Here is an 18,832-nt window from a genome sequence, read left to right on the forward strand (position 1 = left end):
GGCAGCATCAGCTCCCCTCACCCCGCGACCCCGCAGCACACACCTCCCGAAGGCAGCCCCGATTCCGGGGGCCCCGATTGGCTGGGCGGGGCAGGTGAGCGAGCGGGAGGCCGGCCGCGAGCGCCAATCAGTGCGGGCGCCGGCTAGAAGGCCGGGCGCCGCGCGTCCGCGTCCGGAAGATCCCGGCGGGTCGCTCGGCCGGGGAAGTGGTCACTGCACCGCCCCAACCCCCACCTCCCGCACGGATCTCTTCCCCGGGGTCCTTCTTGCGTGCACCGCCTACATCGGAACTGGGAACGCGTCTGCTTTGCGATGGGCTTGGAGTCACAGGTTCCCTACTCGCCGCTGGGTGAGGGAGAGTGAGCAGCAGGGATGTGGGGTCAGACAGCCGGGCTTGGAATCCTAACTCAGTCCTCACGTAGCTCCGTGAAGCTGCGGTGAGCCTTGGTTTTCTCACGGTAAAGCGTAGATGCCTGTACCTCCTCGGCAGAGCGGTGGCCGAGTAAGACGTGGGTAATTGTCCGAAGCGCCGGCTCCAGAGGAGGCTCGGTCCCGGCCGGCGGCCGCTCCCCGCCCTCCCCGCCCCTTCAGGTGGGTTTCACTTTGCACCGCCGCGGCCTCGCCAGGATCAGATTTCTTTTCTCCCGAGCTAGGCGTCTGCGTCGGCGTTTGGCGCTAGGGCCAAGCCCGAAGGGCAGGTGCAGTGGGTGTCCGTGATTTATCTGCGCACCTGACCGGTGCTCCCTGGGGCCCGGCGCTGCATCCACTTCCGCTCCTCTCCGCGGCTTCAGGTGACCGTCTCACTTTCAGGCTGGGGCCGAGACCAGTCCGATCCCTGGGGCCCGCCCGCCGGAAGGCTGTGGTCCCTGCTGGCACCGCTCCACGGGCAAAGGCGTGAGCTTGCGCAGGAACAGGCTGCGGGCTAGACCTCGCTGTAGTCATCCTCCTCAGGCTGACCGGCTGCCGGCCATCTCAGGGCAGCCGCGAGTCAGTCACCTGCGCCCTCGAGAAAGCCACTTTCCCCTCGGCTTGGCTCTGTGATTCCTCGTATTTTAAAGAAGTCCGAACAAAAGTTTGCAAAACTAGTCTGAGAGCCAAGTCAGCTTCTAGATAGACTTAAACTTGTCCAACTTAAAAAAATGAGGTACAATTACTATATGATAAAATGCACAGATCTTAAGTATTTATTTGATGAATACTTTAAAAGCAAGATGCAAAACATTTCTAGCACTCTAGAAAGTTCCCCCGTGCTGCTCCTGTCTAGTCAACTCCATTATCCCCCACTCCCTCCCAGACAACCACTTTCTAATTCTTAACATTTGCACGCCTTTTTTTTTTTTTTTTTCACTTTTTTTTTTCAATTAAAAATTTTAATGTCGCCCTTGCCGGCTTGGCTCAGTGGATAGAGCGTCAGCCTGCGGACTGAAGGGTCCCAGGTTTGATTCCAGCCAAGGGCACATGCCTGGGTTGCGGGCTTGATCCCCAGTAGGGGACATGCAGGAGGCGGCCGACCAATGATTCTCTCTCATCACTGATGTTTCTCTCTCTCTCCCTTTCTCCCTTCCTTTCTGAAATCAATAAATAAATATATTTTTAAAAAATTTTAATGTCTAAAATGGCATCTTCCGCAGAGCCACCATCCTTTGCTCAGACTGCTTCTCGCATTTATTGCCTGCCTGGCTCCTTGTAGGCATCTGACTTTGTATCCTCACTAGATGCTTTCCCAGGCCTTCCCAGGTGTTACATTTTATGAGTCTAGTTAGGCAGGGGCCTCCCAAAGTGCTCCACACCCTGACACCTTCCTCTAACCAACCCTGGGCTTCCCAAGTCTAGGCAGCATCCCCTTGCTGCTCACTGTCCAAAGGGCCCCATCTGAACTCGCTGTGTCCCTGTAGAAAATTACAGGCCAAGCCTTAGCACAGGGCCCAGGGTCTGGGCTCAGTGATCAGAGACAGGTCTATGAACATGATGAGAGCCTATGGATAGAGCGCAAAGTAGACATTTCACATGTCTTTGGCTATTTTTAACATGTTCTAATGCTTGGAAATTTTTCCACTCTAGGAGTCCTGCTTTTTTCAGATGGAAGCTAGAAAATTTGTGTTGGAAGCCCGTGGTATGGAGATCAGGAGCTCCAGGACAGGACTCAACTCAAAGTTTAAAGTTGCAGGTGACAAACATGAGGAAAAACCATGCCCAGGCAACAGTTTTCTCAGGGGAAGGCGATACTAAAGGCATCTGACTTGCTTTGGGGGCTAGCTGTGGCTGCAAGGTTGTGTTCCCAAATGCAGCAAGCAGCATTTGCATTGACTGCAGTAGCAGCCACCAGTAGGTGGGCTCCTGGCTGCACACAAATGGCAGCTCTAGTGCTCTGTGATGGCAGCAGCATGGTTTTGGATAGCATTCCTGGAAGCTTCACCTCTGGTCAGGTGCCTGGTTCTCTAGCCCTGCCAATAGCCTGTATAATAAAGAGGTAATAAGCAAATTAACCCTCACACCCTCATAAGATGGCTACCTATGACCAGGTCGGCAGGGGGGTTAGTGAGGGACAACCAAATGACTGAACAAGCAGGCTGCATGGGGCGACCAGGCCAGCAGGGGGGTTAGTGAGGGACGACCAAACAACTGAACAGCAGGCTGCGTGGGGCAACCAGGCCGGCAGGTGGGCCGTGAGGAGAGACCAGGCTGGCAGGGGGACAGTTAGGGGTGACCAGGCCGGTGGGGGGGTGCATTGGGGGTGACCAGGCCAGTGGGGGGGCAGTTAGGGGCGATCAGGCCGGTGGGGGGGTGCAGTTGGGGCAACCAGGCTGGCAGGGGGGGAAGTTGGGGGCAACCAGGCCAGCAGGGGGGGAAGTTAGGGGTGACCAGACTGGCAGAGGAGGGCAGTTGGGGGTGACCAGGTCAGCAGGGGGGGCAGTAAGTGGTGACCAGGCCAGCGGGCGGGGGGGCAGTTAGGAGTGACCAGGCTGGCAGGGAGGGGGCAGTTGGGGGTGACCTGACCAGCAAGGGGGGTAGTTAGGGGTGACCAGGCAGGCAGGCAGGTGAGCAATTAGGAGCCAGTGGTCCAGGATTGTGAGAGGGATCCCGGATTGGAGAGGGTGCAGGCTGGACTGAGGGGACCCCCCCCCCCCATGCATGAATTGCATGCACTGGGCCTCTAGTCCTTTTAATAAATTAATTCCTTTTCTGCTTAATCAGGTCAATACCAGCTTTGGCTGCTTGGGATGTAGGACTAGGGATGAGCTCGTGAGTCATAGATGGGAGAAAGGCAGGGTACCTGGAAAAATCATTCTTAAGGGAATCCTTCCCAAGCAGAAGGGCGAGGCGAGCCCAGATGGTTCCTGTGAAAGATTCAGTGTCTTCAATAGAAGAAATAGAGCACAAGTTTCTTCAGTGGCAAAGAGAAACCAAGCTTGCCCATCCCCGCTGCATACAGGACATCTGAACTGACCTTAACTAATGGCAGGTAAGGCTGGTGGGAAGACTGCTCTGAGGCAAACAGCATGGGTTTGAAGGAACACTAGATACTTAAGTGGCTTCTGCTTTGTTCAACTAATCAGCCCAGGTGATGCCAAGGCAGGCCTGGGAGAAGCTGCCTCTGCTTCCATGTGCTCTCTGGTCCAGCTGGTGGGAGCGCCAAATGCCTGGCATAGTTCTGGAAAGACAAAACAAGCTGGGTGCCAATCCAGTGCCTCAGACCAAGTGTGGGCCAGGGCTGCCTTATCTTATCGGGAATTAGATGAGACCAGTCAGGGATGGAAACTCAGGGTCCTGAGAGCCCTACAGGCTCACACAGAGCTGATGTTGTAAATATATTATTTACATCTTGTTTATTGAGATATGTATTACTTTTACTTTTTCCAGATGAGAGAAATGAAGTTCAAAAAGGTTGTCAGGTCACTCAGCTCGTCATTTCCTGGAACATGACAGGCCCTCAAATGTGTTGAATGAGGGAAAGTGGCAGGATCAAGATACAGTTACTTGATTTGGTCTGAATCCTAAGCCCATGCCCATCAAGCTGCATCATAGTGCCATGTGAAGTGCAGTCTAGGAAAATGCTAGACCTCTCTCTCAGTCTTTCCCTTCTTTTCTAGTAATTTTTCTCACCTAAGACTCAAAGTTTCTGCAGAACTGAAGATGCAATTCTATTTGCACTATGACATTCCAGCCTCTCAGCTGTTTACGGACAGACTCCTAATAACGGACACACATTTTCTTTTTCTTATAGTCTTTATTTCCCCCATTTATTAAGGTATGATTGAAAATAAAAATTGTATATATTTAGGTTGTACAACATGATTTTTTTAAAGGTATATAATGTGATGATTTAATATACATATACATTGGGAAATGCTTACCACAGTCAAACAGTTAACACATCCTCATTACTTATTTTTGGAGCATGTTGAGGACACTTAAGATGTACTGTCTTAGCAAATTTCAAGTATACAATGCAGTATTAACTGTACATTAGATCTCCAGAACTTATTCTTATAACTGGAAGTTTGTACCCTTTGACCAATATCCCCTCATCTCTCCACCCCAGCCCCTCGCAACCACCTTTCTACTCTCTGGTTTTGAGTTTGACTTTAGATTCCACGTGTGACATCATATAGTATTTGTCTTTCTGTCTGGCTTCTTTCACTTAGCTTATGTGTTTATGTCCTTTCCAGATTGAGCTCCTTGAGGAGAGTGTCCAGGGCATGTAGTAGACGCTCAACAAATGCTTAACCAAACTGTCTTCACTGGGCCCTGTTCAGTTTCTTGTTTCAGTTTGCCAACCCATGAAGATTTGCCCTCTCAGGCCCTCAGCTTCCCTCATCTATAAAACAGAATCTGTGAGGTGGCTGCGAACTTATGTGAAGGCACTCTTTAGATGGCTGACTTGTCGCCTGCTTTTCATGTTAAGATGGGTTTAAGTCCAGGCTCTGCCATTAACTGTGTGAACTCAAGACAATCACTGGACTTGTCTGAGCCTTCCAGCTTGCTTCATGTAGTCCTCTTCTGCTTTCCAAATGCCTCTCCCACCTATCTACAGCAGGATCCACCAAGAAATCCTCGCTCCCCACCATCACTCCTGTGATCTTTCCAAGACCCAAAGATGATGTGCGCTTCCTATTTAAAACCTTTAGCTGGTCCTCCATTCCTTGACTCCAGCGCCCAACTACTGACCTTTGACTGCCACACCCTCCACAATCTGGTCCTGACCTATTGCTGGGGCTCTCCCCTGTTGCTCCCCATCCACTCCAGCCACGCTGGATCTAATATTCTGAGAAGCCACCATGTTCAAATGGCTGCATTTCCCAAGGCAAGGGTAGGTCTTAGGCTCCTTTAACTGTTGTAGAGCCTGGCTGCGCCCAGGGGACCCTGAGAGAGAGGAGGTGAGGTAGAGGACATCATATGCAGGTTTGAAGCCAGTAGGCCAAAGGATTAAGGAGGCGGAGGGTCAAAGGACAGCATGTCCCCTAAATAAAGGAGACAGGAAGAAGCAAAGGATAGAAGGGGAAAGTGGACATCCCTCCCAGGCCAAGGCTGAGCCTCTGTATACAACTGCAACACAGATGTTCAGAAGTAGAATAAAGGGAATCCTTGGGCCCCAGCCAGGAAGTGGGGGAGAGAAGCATGGATAAGGGGTAAAGTCACTAATCTCCACCTTGAGGTGCCAGAGGAGCCACTGGTGCAAGGATCTGGAAACTGACCTACCATGTCCATGAGTCATCCATGTGGTGACAGGATCTCAGAGGTCAGCCAAGACTACACTTGAGAAGGGGATCCAGTTGGGGTTGAGGCAGGAATTACAAAGACCCTTATCAGGCCCAATTCTCTGTCGATCTACAATTTTAAATCTGGAAACTTAGACATCATCCAGGGAACCGACAAATATTGCACACCTCTTGCCTCCCCTCTCCCTCAGCCATAGGCACTTTTATGCAGAATCCACATTCTGTGCCACCAGGCCTCGGCCCACATGGGTTCTCTTGGTCAGAAAAACCTTCCTACCTTCATTAGTTCATTCTACTCAGCCTTTGAATTTAGCTCTGGTCTCATCTCCCTGAAGACCCCACTCTGGGTTTCTTGCCCCCACATGTTCTCTGAGCACCCTATGCTTTCTAGTCTCCAGTCCTTACCCATTGGCCACTGTGTTCTCTTGTTTGAATCCTTCAAGAACCACAAGCTCTTTAAGGACTGGCACTAATCCCCACTCCCTGTAGGAGTGCCTGGTCCATAGGAAGGGCTCAATTAACTGAGTAAGAGGTGAACAATACTAAGTGGAGGAGAGATGGGGCTCAGTGTACTTCACATTCTATCCTCTGGAGAATATAGGATCTAGGCTCTCCTGTACCTGACAGCCATTGAGTATCTGATGAGAGTTATCAAATTCTGCCCAAGAGCCTTCCAGTTATAGGTAAACTGTCCAGTTCCTTCCAGGCCTCCTCAGGGTCCTAGTTTCCATCTCCTCCCACTGGGCTTCCTTCTCTGGTGACTCCTGAGTATCAGGATCCCTCTCTAAATGAGGCAACCAGAGTGGGACATATGCTTTCACTCACATTTCTATGCAATATTTATAAAACTGAGCAATGGCTAACACTGCAACAGAAATCAGTAGCTAAGCCAAGAATGGGATCCAGATTTCCCGGACCCTAAATCGGTCACACAGTACTTTACTAAAATTAGTTAGAACTGGATTAGTAACCTGAACCTACCTGTACACTCAGTCCCATTTGTTTTCTGACTCCTAACCTCCTTGCTAATACCCAAGCAGCCCTCACTGTGTGAGACAAAGGCGGAGATACCCCCAATGCCAGCAGCAGCTGGTTCTGCCAGGGATCAGGGCAGCAGCTGGTGGTGTGTGGGAGCATAGATTAGAAAAAAAGTGTCTCCTAAGGGCAGACCAATTCAATTAACATACTTATTGATTTCAGAGAGCAAGGGAGATAGATACAAACATCAATAATGAGAATCATTGATTGGCTGCCTCCTGCACACCCCACGTTGGAGGGTATCGAGCCTGCAACCCTTGGCATGTGCCCTTGGCTGAAATCGAACCGGGGGGCCCTTTAGTCCACATGCTGACCCTCTATCCACTGAGCCAAACGGGCTAGGGCAACAAACATTTTTGAGAACTAGCTTCTAGGAGCTCATATTTTATCAAGATAGAGGGACAAAGAGTTATTATAAAGCAGATGAAAAGGCCATTAGCGCTATAGAAACAAATAGAACAGGGTGAGGAGCATTGGGGTGGGGGTGGAGCAGATTACAATTTTTAAAAAGGCAGGCATAGGGGGCCTAATGGAAGAAGACTTTGGATCCAGACCTAAAGGAGGGGAGGGAGCTAGGGGAAGGACATTCTAGACACAGGGATAAGACACGAGGTCGTTTGTTACTTACATTATAGAAACCACACTGTTAAGACAGCTCTAGCTTAGAAGAATTAGAAACGAAACCAAATAGAATAAGGATTGCTGGCTATTTGGGCTAAACCTATATACTGTATATACATTTTTTAAAAATATATTTTTATTTATTTCAGAGAGGAAGAGTGAGATAGAAACATCAATGATGAGAGAGAATCACTGATTGGCTGCCTCCTGCACACTCCCTACTGGGGATCGAACCCAGGACCCGTCAGTCCACAGGCCGATGCTCTATCCACTGAGTCAAACCAGCTAGGGCCTGTATTTACATTTTGACCTCAAGGCAGCAGGACAAAAGGGCCATTATTTAATGTTGGCTCTCTAAGATTTCAAAGGCACAGGAGGTATGTAGGCACTTTCCCCAAAGGCTTCTGTAAGAGATGGCAGCAATCATAGTGCATGTCGTCTTCGCCTATTCATGAGGACAGGTTTCAGAAAACATGTACCTCTGGGCACAGTCTTTGTAACTTACTGCAGCACACGTGATATGTAAAGAAAACCAGCACAAAGTGGACCAGTAATAAATAATGGAATCTAATGACTAAACATACAAACTGCATATTTAGGAGATACATTGCTGTATATAATGCTTATCTGTATATGAGTTAAAAAATGAGCTTCAGTACTAAAGTCCACAGAGAAAGAAAACATCAAGTTTACAGATTGCACATCTAAATAAACCTCTGTTCCCAGGGTCAAGTGTCCACAGCCCCCATGTCCTCAAGATAGCATATCTTTATCCTTTGAAATGAACCCCTGTGATTGGGACCTGTTGCCTGCTTCTCCTTTCTGGGGGTAGATAACTATCTTCATAAATAATATTTGCTAACAATAGCAAAGACAAAAAAAAAAGAAAAAAGAAAACTGCCAATGAATTGGTATGTTTGGGGGCAGATGGTGTATGGAATCCTTAGTGTCCCCTCCCCCTTTCCTTCCCTCCTTCTCTAAAGAAGGTGCACACAGTGGGTACATCTTTCCTCTGCCCTTCAAAGCTCTTCATTACCTTTTCTGCTATTCAAATATGGGTCAAGTATGGTCATCAAACAGAAAAACAAACTGGAGAATTAATGAGCTACTCACATAAGGTATGCACTAATAAAATTTTAATATCAGAAAACAGCAAAAAAATTTTTTAACCATTCACAATTAAAGTGGAAAGAGACAAAATTATAAGGCAGCCATACATGGAATGATTTCATGTTTACAAAGGACCCAGAAAATGGGACATTTAAAATCACTCTCTGGCCACTGCACCAGGGGAATTGCAGTAAATCTCATGAGTTTCCCAACTTGCTAGAAGATGCTATCACAAAAAAGATGAAAGCCAAGTTCCTTATGTTAGGCTGAGCATATTCCTAATGGTTGTTCTGTCCTTTCCTACAAGTCACAAGTTTCCCTCAGGTCTCCGGAGGTGAATCTAGATGTCTCAGGTAAGGGGCCTCATCGTTGGTTTTAATTTCATAGCATCTCCAACAGTGCTCTCTGGGTGATCCGAACCATTCTGTATTGAGCAGAAATTCCCCTGCAGAACACCCACAGAGGGCTCTCACCTGGCACTGAAGCAGTTTTGGATGAATCCGGTCATTATTCTCGGTCTATCAAGGGGCCCTGGGGCCCCACATGCAAGAACATTCTTTGGGGTCTTGTGCTGTTGACATACAGTTCCCATGTTTAGTACTAGCTACCATGTGTCTAAGGGGCTTAATACACTCGATGCTGGTGTGTCCTCCTAGTTCTAATCCTTGAAAAGGAGAAAAACCAGGCAGTGACACTTCGTAGTAGGCAGGTAAGAAAACGCAATTACATTTTCTCCTTTTTACAAAAAACTGACCACTCAAAATGGCCACCTCTCTCTTTTTTTCTCAAGATGATTCAAAATATAGGAACAGGGCTGACTCAGCTGATTTGAACAGGGGGAAAAAAAAGAGGTGATTTGGGGTGGGGTGGGAAGAGAGAACACAGCCTCTGTAGACGGTACCATTTCTAACCCTACACTCCAGTGAAGAACCTTTGCCTAAAGAAAAGAAATCGGGCACTAGTGTGCACAGGAAAGCCACCGGACCTGGAACATTGCTGCTCTGGAGAACTAGGGCCTGAGAAGCAATTCACTGGAGAACAAGTGACGGGAATGGATCAGTAGTATTTTTTTCAATTTAATTTGCCACTGAAGAGGGTATGTGGAATCTGAAGAAAGTCTATCCCTACCAAGGAAAGGGAGTCAAATTGCAATTAAGATTAACTTTGGTTATGAGGAAGGAAGGACTATACTTTTCATCATCAATTGCATCTTTGGTAGCCAATAATTCCATCTGTGATCATGGCAGCCACTTAAGTATCGCAAATGTTTTCAAATGTGTGAGAGCATTAAGGCATCCACATCTAAGGAGGCAGTTTAAACAAGACAGAAACAGAACTGAAATGTGTCAGTAAGTGATCATCAATGTGGCCTCTCCTGGGACACTGCCCACCATGAACAAGTTCCTCCCCCAGGAAAGGGAGGTCTCTACCGCGCTGCTCGGTTCCGTGCTGCCTGAAGATGCATTTGAGCCCTGTAAGGTTAGTATGGCTATTTCTGTCTGCTGACCAGGAGAGAAATGAGTAGTTCCTGAGGCAGCAGCTTTAAAATCCGGGAAAGCCCACAGGTTCGGAGAGCTGATAGGCCTTGAAAGGTTTGCCTGTTAATGTGAGGTCCAGAGAGGAAGGCAAATTTAGAAGTTAGATGGTTCAATCCTTGCCAGAGTTCAAGGCCTTAACCAGCAAGATATTCTAGCTAAACTTTTAAGTGTGATGGCAAGGCACTGCTGAAAGAAGCTTTGGCCAGCAGAACACATTTCTCATCACTGCACACGACAATATGATAGAAAGTGCTACCATCCAAACCAGACACTAAAATACCCTACTCATTTAACAAAGTAAATATCCAGGGAGAATCAAGGCAACCATGTCATTCTGAAGGACCAGGTGAAACCCCATGACTCTCATAAGTCACTGTTATCGGGAAAGTCACTTGGACTTTCCATACTGTGCCTTCCGTTGGTTTTAAGATTGTATGCAATGGTTGCCAGCCACTATACAAAACCTAATCCTATTTATACTACTTTGGTCTACAGCCAGCAGAGGGCTCACAAGTTCTACAGCTGCTGACCCAGTGACAAATCTAGGAAGGAAAAAAATCATAGGCATGCTGGCATATGCGTCATATAAAACATTTTACAAACTCCTAAATCCATTGCCCTGAAGAAAATAGTATGGTTCCCTCTTTACGCAATGTGTTTTGAAATGGTATAGAAAATCAAAATAAATAATATAATATTATTATACACTTGTTTGATAACATAAGGTTTACAGGGATATTGGCAAAGACGAAAAAAATCATCCTAGTTTGTTAAACATTTTTACTATCTCAATTGTTTAAGTTACCAGAATATTAGTGATTGTGTCATCTCATCTAAGAGAAAGTGCTATTTTAAGGGTTTAACAAAACTGCATTTGACACAAAGGAACTTCATTGAAGGGAGTAAGAATAAGGAATAGAGACAATATTATCTTCATCATCACAGCTCGAGAAGTGGTTGTCCTGATGAGAACTGAACTCACACAAATACTAACATCGCCACCAGCAGTAAGCAGCAAATTGTAGGGAGGAGGGACTGGAGGGGAGAGTTAGAGGAGAAAAATATGGAAAAGATGAAGAGACAAAAGACATTATTTCAATAAGCTTTAAGTGAACAGACAAACATTCCCCATTTGTGATACACCTTGACTTTCTTCACTGCTGCAGGTGCTGAGGTGACACTGACTGAGCACCTCCAAGAGAAACCCAGTATTTTGCCAGAGGGACTGCTGGTCTGCTAAGATCAATACTTAAGAAGAAAAAAAAGGACAACTTAGGTTTTGATAATCTTACTTTTAAAAAGGTTGTTACAAAGATGTCAGTAACTATCCAAATTCACTTAAAATTTAACACCACTTAATTTCCAAAGATACTTTGGGATCTGACTGTTCTTGAAGGAAAGCCTCGGCCTGAACCTACTAGAACTTGGCTCCTCATAAGAATGTGTTGGAGGCAGGTGTTCTGCAAAGGAGAACTTGAAAAGAAATGCTACTAAATACGAGTCACCTCTTTAGAAGCCAGTCCCCTGCTGTTGCTCTATGGCAGGCTCTCTTCAAAGAGGCACGTGCAGAAGGAAGTTAAAAGTCCTCTAGACATCCCCTTTGCAGGGGATAGCTCTTGAGTATAAAGTCAATTTTCAATGTGTCTTGCCATCATTTTTTTGACTCAAGCCCCAAATTAACTACAGTTATCTTTAGCATCTAAGACAGCAGGCATTATGACCCTCTATCAAGGCATGTGGCATAGATGCTAAAGCACCAGTTTTACACGGTGAGACCCATCTTAAAAATCAATGCATAAAGTGGCAGAGCCTCTAAATTAAGAGATTTTGCTTAATTACAGAACACTGTACTGTCATAATTACTATTTCATTGTGAGTATGAAGTTCTCCACTTTTCCTTAGAACTGCATTCCATCTTCCCTGAGAATAGGGTTAAGAGAAACATCAAAACTCAAAATGCCCAGGGCCTTTTAAAAGACAACACAATGGAATGTCTAGATCCACTTGTAATGTGTTGTTTCTACTCTAAAAGCTTTCCTTTACTCCAGGTTTTAATCTCACCTCCCTCCAGACTCTAGGAATACAGGTGGAGAGGGACAAGGTGAGACAAGAGACTGAGAAAGTGAGCAGCTGTCGTGTCGGCTGTTCTCACTGGATGGCAAACAGCCATGGACTGAGGCTGGAACCTGAACATTTAATGCTGGTGTCCTATTGACAGGATGAGCGGGATGATGCAACCCAGAACCAGGGCTGCCACCTCCAGGCGGCTGAGGCCTCTCCCTCCAGTGGCATCGGATTTGTGACTGTGCCCCATTCCGCCCACCTCAGGGAGGACATGTACTGTGGCAACATAAAGAAATGTCCCGGCAGAGAAAAGCATGGCCACTCCAGTGGCATTGACCTCTGAAAGGGCTTCTTTACTGCTCTGTGAATTCAGAAAGAGAGAGAAGAAAAATTAAGTCAAGTACAATTCAGGGTCAGGAAGAAGTCCCAATGAAAAACCACTCAATATTCACAACATCTTGAGATGAGATTCAATTTTATGTTGTTTATGGGAAGCTTCCAAAGAAGGTTTTAAGGCTATAGGTGATGTACACACTTCAAGCCTGGTTGAACATGGTTGGTCTGTATTATTCATAAGATGGAATCAACAGTATTAATGCAGATATTAAATTTCATACACTCGATTCATTTACTAATATTTAACAAACTAGTGGCCCGGTTTACCAATTTCGTGCAATGGGGGGAGGTGTCCCTCAACCTGGCCTGCACCCTCTTCAATCTGGGACACCTTGGGAGATAACCAGCAGTCAGACATCCCTCTCACAATCCAGAACTGCTGGCTCCTAGCTGCTCCCCTGCTGGTTTGATTGCCCCTAACCACCTATGCCTCGGCCCTGCACCCGGGACCCAGGATTCCTTCCTCCAGCCGACCACAGGCACCCGGGATCTGGGCTTCCTTTCCTCTGGTTAGCCATAGGTGCCTGGGCCGGCTGCAGCCGCAGTAGATGGTGGGGAGGTGGCTTCGCCTGGGCTGCAGCCACAAGTGCTGGCGCCCGGGACCACAGGGTGGGTGGCTTCTCTGTCTACCAGGCTGTAGCCAGCCTCAGGCACTGGCACCTGGTTTCTCCATCTCCCTCAGGATGTGGGGCAGGTGGACATGAGGCTTCTGCAGCTGGCTGCGGCCTGGGATCACGAGGCAGGCGGCTTCTTCGTCTCCCAGGCCGCACCCTGCTCAGGTGCTGGGTTCCAGTTTCTCTGTCTCCCCTAGGACATGGGGCGGGTGGACGTGGGGCAGGCGGCTTCTGTGGCTGGCTGTGGCCTGGGATCATGGGGCAGGTGGCTTCTTGGTCTCCCTGGCCGCAGCCATCCTCAGGCGCTGGCGCCCAACTTCTCCAACTCCCACAGGCCCAGAGCGGCTGGGGGGTGGGGCCACCTCCATATTTGTCAGGTTAATTTGCATACTCACTCCTGATTGGCTGATGGGCATAGCAGAGATACAGTCAATTTGCATATGTCTCTTTTATTAGTGTAGATCAGTGATGGGCAACCTTTTGAGCTTGGTGTGTCAAACTTCGCCAAAAAACTGAGCATAACTCAGGTAGTGTGTCACTTTGAGGAAAAAACTAACTCCAAGACTCTAGTCGCAAATGTTTCATCCTCAGGAGCAGCAAATGTTTCATCCTTGGCATGCGGCCGCGTGTCATCAGAAATGGCTATGCGTGTCAGTGCTGACACGCGTGTCACAGGTTCGCCATCACTGTTGTAGATACTGCCTATGTACCAGGCAGTAGGCCAGATGATTGAGATACAGTGGCAATCAAGATGTGTACCTGCCCTCAGAGCCTAGAAACATCTCATAAGCTAATTTTAGCTTTTCTATTTCAAAAGTGGACCTATGGACTGAGACAATTAATTAAAATTTTAAGAAAAGATTATGCCATAAATATAACTCCATGCCTCCAGAATTATCCTACATTCCTGTCAGAAGTTCTAAAAACTTACACTGATCAATGAAGTGATAAATAGGGTACTATTTTAAAAGGAACTATATATTGTTCATGGACTGAAAAAAGGCTCTTCAGGTGAACTGAAAGGGGTTTTATAGCACCTCATTTGATGGCACACCATCCAGACCAACAAATTCTTGATTAACAGAGCTTAACCACTCTTTAACCATCTCATTTCTCATGTTCCTCTTAATACAAGTTTTACTATATCAAGTATGAACTGAATGATACTCAGAAGACTCAATGACCTTCAGAGAGTACATGGGGGAAAGTAGTTCCCATGAACCAGCTCTAAGTTAGTTTGGTTCTAAAATTTTCTCCTATTGCCTGTCAGTTGACATTTCAGTAAAACGGGGAGGATTGCTGCTAAGAACTACATACCTAATAGACAGGATTATAAGGCATGGGAAGGTCCATCTTGAACAACAGGGTCTGAGCTGACAAATGACTCATGCCACTTCAGGTGATAAAGAACTAGATATTTATTTATTTATTTAGTAGAGGCCCCGTGCACAAATTTGTGCACAGGTGGGGTCCGGCCAGCCTGACCTGATCAGGGCCAGATCAGGGCCAAATGGGTCTGGCTGGACTGGGTGTGAAAGGGGACGAGGGAGAAATTTGCATATTACCCTTTTATTATATAGGATTATGTAAGTATCATTAGTGTATAATATTGTGTTAGTTTCAGGTGTACAATATAGTGATTCGAGATTTATATACCTTACAAATATGATTGCCTCACCAAGTCTAGTAATCATCTGTCACCATGCAAACTGATCACATTATTGACTTTATATTCTCCGTCATCTTTTTCAACCATCCCCCCACTCCCCTCCCCTCTGGCATCCATCAGTTTGAGCTGTTTCTATGAGTCTGTTTTTATCTTGTTTGTTTATTTGGTTTCTTAGATCCCAAGGAACTGGATATTTAATATTCAGTTGTATGAGAGCTGGGAGTAGAAGAATCTAAGTCTTAGCTGAATGTAGACATATCTGCTCAACCCCTAACTCTTCTCAAAGCTGCTGCATGCTTGTCACTCATACTTCATGTGCCTACTTAAACTTTAAATATGCATTGTGATTTATTATGTATCTGTCAAAATTAGCATGTCTGGTTAAGTTTAAGTTATATTATTTTAAAGGTCATATATTTGTGCAAATATTTTTGGAACTTATGGGAAAAATGTTTTAAAATTAAATGAATTAAGGAAATGCTCTAAATTTATGAAGAGACTTGGAATTAAGACATTTACCTTGTACAGGTTTTTACTCCTAATTTTATCTTTCTTTCTTTCTTTCTTTCTTTCTTTCTTTCTTTCTTTCTTTCTTTCTTTCTTTCTTTCTTTCTTTCTTTCTCTATTTCTTTTATTGATTTTGTAGAGAGAGATAGGGAGAGAGAGAGGGAAACATCTATTGGTTGCTTCCCATATGCACCCGGACTGGGATATGTGCAACCTGGGATATGTGCCCTGATCGGGAATCAAACTCGCAACCTTTGGTGTATAGGACAACACTCCAACCAACTGAACCACACTGGCCAGGGCCTAATCGTATCTTTAGTTTGAGGAACTAATTTAATTAAAAATTCAATGTAAGAGACCCTAAGTTCTAGTACATAACAAAAGAATAGGAATGAGTTAGACTTACCTTACTTAGTCCTAGGAATGTCACCATGGACATAACTGGTGCTGCCAGTGCAAAGACCAGTAAGTGCTTTCTGATTCGATTCCGCTCTAGGCCAGCATGCATTAAGAACGAAACCAGCCCAAAAGCAGCTGGTGCCTGGAAAAGAAAATTTACCCCTTATTACTTCCGAAGTGTGGACTGCTTCTACATTAAGAAGTACGTATCATTTTATTCAATTTTCAGGAAAAAAAAAAAAAAAGACTGACTCTGCCTTTTAGGACTTAATGTTCTAACCTAAGAAAATATATTTGTGTGTGTGTGTGTATGTGTGTGTGTGTGTGCATGTTTTTGGGTAGCAGAAAAAGAGAAATGGTCAAGAAGAAAGTATAAAAAAATATTTATAAACCAAAATTACTATAAAATATAGAAATCTAGAGAGAATTTAACAGTTTGTGTAAGACCATAATAAACAAAATCCTTTTGCCCGGCCAGTGTGGCTCAGCGGATTGAGTGTCTTCCCATGCACCAAAAGGCCCCAGTTTAATTCCCAGTCAGTGCACATGCCCAGATTGCAAGCTTGATCCCCAGCAGGGGGTGTACAAGAGGCAACCAACTGATTTTTCTCTCATCGATTTATGTTTCTGTCTCATCAATGTTTCTATCGCTCTCTCCCTTTCTCTTCCTTTCCTCTCTATCTAAAAACCAATAAAAAATATATATTTTTTTATTTTATTGATTTTTTACAGAGAGGAAGAGAGAGGGACAGAGAGCCAGAAACATCGATGAGAGTGAAACATCGACCAGCTGCCTCCTGCACACCCCGCACCGGGGATGTGCCCGCAACCAAGGTACATGCCCTTGACCAGAATCGAACCCGGGACCCCCGAGTCCGCAGGCCGACGCTCCATCCACTGAGCCAAACCGGTCTCGGCAAAAAACCAATTAAAAATATTTTAAAGCCCTTGCCGGTTTGGCTCAGTGGATAGAGGGTTGGCCTGCGGACTGAAGGGTCCCAGGTTTGATTCCGGTCAAGGGCACATGCTTGGGTTTTGGGCTCGATCCCCAGTGGGGGGCGTGCAGGAGGCAGCTGATCAGTGATTCTCTCTCATCATTGATGTTTCTACCCCTCTCTCCCTCTTCCTTCCTCTCTGAAATCAATGAAATCAATAAAAATATATTTTAAAATATTTTAAAAATACAAATAAATACAAATAAAACCGCTTCAAGTGAAAGTTTAAGAAAATGATAGCAAAAAAACAGCGAGGACAGACTTATTCAATTCTCTATAATGAACTGCAATCATGAAAATAACTAAAACAATTTCCCATTCCAGAAAAACATTATGACCAAAGACAATTTTAATTATGAACATATTCAATATTAAATCTTACACCAAAATTTTGCTTACCTTATGTAGCATTATTGCCACAAACACAATTAACTGGACACTAGTCTGTGAAGTAGAAGCTGCTGCTCCCAATGCAACACCATCAGCTAAATTTGAAAAAAGCAAAACATAAAGCACCATATATAACAACAACTATAAATATCAACAACAACTATACAGTGTAGTGGTTGACTGAGTGAACTGTAGAATCAAGTAGAGCTGGATTTAACTCTAAAGTTTACTTAACCTTTCTAAACCTTAGCCTTCTCATCTCTAAAATGGGTTCAATAAAGTATATATTCTTAGGATTTCCATGAGGGTTAAATGAGATAATATATGTAAACAGCTTAGCACCTGGCTCACAATATTTGATATGTCAGCTATTACTTTTGATGTTATTGGAAAAAGTATGATACTCAAAAAATCCACTGATAAGCCCTGGCCAGGTAGTTCAGTTGATTAGAGTGTCATCCTGACACACCAAGGTTGCAGGTTCAATCCCCAGTCAAGGCACATACAAGAATTAATAAATGCATGAATGAGTGCAACAACAAATCAATGTTTCTCTCTCTCAAATCAATTTTTAAAAATGCAATGATAATCAAATTGTAATAACATAAATATCAAAGCATTTCAAAGGAAGCATCTCTGCATCTTGTAGATGCAAAAACAAAGACACAAGACTCTGCATAGTTGATATATACATAATGAATAAATGTTGGTTGAACGGATAGATTTTTTGTTAGAAAAGCATGTGATACTAGAAAGGTCCAGATAATAGTGTGCCACCTTCCAGTCTTGTTTGTCACTGACAGAATCCTACCATGGGATCGGTTTTGGTTATGATTCTAAGGCATGCCCAGTCAGCAATGCTGAGACTTCTGCACTCTATAGCCCACCTCTGATAAACTGACACTTTGGGTATATACTGGGCAGCAGCGCTGTTCAGTATAAAAGTGTTGCCCTAACCAGTTTGGCTCAGTGGATAGAGCGTCGGCCTGTGGACTCAAGGGTCCCAGGTTCGATTCCAGTCAAGGGCATGTACCTTGGTTGCAGGCACATCCCCAGTACGGGGTGTGCAGGAGGCAGCAGATCGATGTTTCTCTCTCATCAATGTTTCTAACTCTCTATCCCTCTCCCTTCCTCTCTGAAAAAAATCAATAAAATATATATATATTTTAAAAAGTGCTGGGGCTCTTTTAAGATGAGATTCTTGAGCAAAGATCAGCAAACTTTTCGTAAAGGGCCAGATAGGAAATATTTTAGGCTTTGTGGGCCATTTGGTCTCTTGCAACTACTCAACTCCACCATTAATTGTACAAAAGCAGCCACAGATAGATTATATGGCTTTGTTCCAATAAAACTTTATGTATGGACACTGAAATTTGAATTGTATGTAATTTTCATGTGCCATGAAATAAACTTTTTTCTTAACTATTAAAAAATAAAAAAATAAACACTTTTAAGTTGTCGTCCTGCCACTGAGTATACTAGGGCTTGTGCTTGTGGTGGGGGGCTTCATTAAGTAACCCTTCCCCTGAAGGCCAGCCCAAGAGTGGTCCATGTGGATGGTCCCTGAGATGTAGTGTCCCTCTATGCAACAGAAAAGAAAAGGGTTCCCTACCTGCAGCATGGACGACCAGACCCAGCGTGGTGGTGATTTTGGAATTGCTAGGCCTTGCTGCTTCTGGATCTGAGGTAAAAATAAGCAAGGCAGACATTAAGCAATGTGAAACAAAAACGGTTAGATGCCCTCTAACCTGGAGGTAGATGAATCCTTTGA

General features: G+C 45.2%; 1 protein-coding gene across 1 annotated transcript in view; it reads right to left on the reverse strand.

Annotated features, from left to right (window-relative positions):
• Positions 1 to 8,498: 8,498 nt before the first annotated feature.
• SLC39A9 (solute carrier family 39 member 9) overlaps positions 8,499 to 18,832 on the reverse strand; it is a 35,610-nt gene continuing 25,276 nt past the window's right edge. The window contains exons 4-7 of the mRNA XM_054715961.1: positions 18,674 to 18,742; positions 17,071 to 17,156; positions 15,684 to 15,818; positions 8,499 to 12,452 (exon numbers count right to left, since the gene is read on the reverse strand). Of these exons, the coding sequence (XP_054571936.1) occupies positions 12,222 to 12,452; positions 15,684 to 15,818; positions 17,071 to 17,156; positions 18,674 to 18,742 (521 nt within the window). The 3' untranslated portion in view covers positions 8,499 to 12,221. The remainder of the gene's footprint in view (positions 12,453 to 15,683; positions 15,819 to 17,070; positions 17,157 to 18,673; positions 18,743 to 18,832) is intronic.

Source organism: Eptesicus fuscus, chromosome 5 (genome assembly GCF_027574615.1).
Source record: "Eptesicus fuscus isolate TK198812 chromosome 5, DD_ASM_mEF_20220401, whole genome shotgun sequence".
NCBI classification, from domain to species: domain Eukaryota; kingdom Metazoa; phylum Chordata; class Mammalia; order Chiroptera; family Vespertilionidae; genus Eptesicus; species Eptesicus fuscus.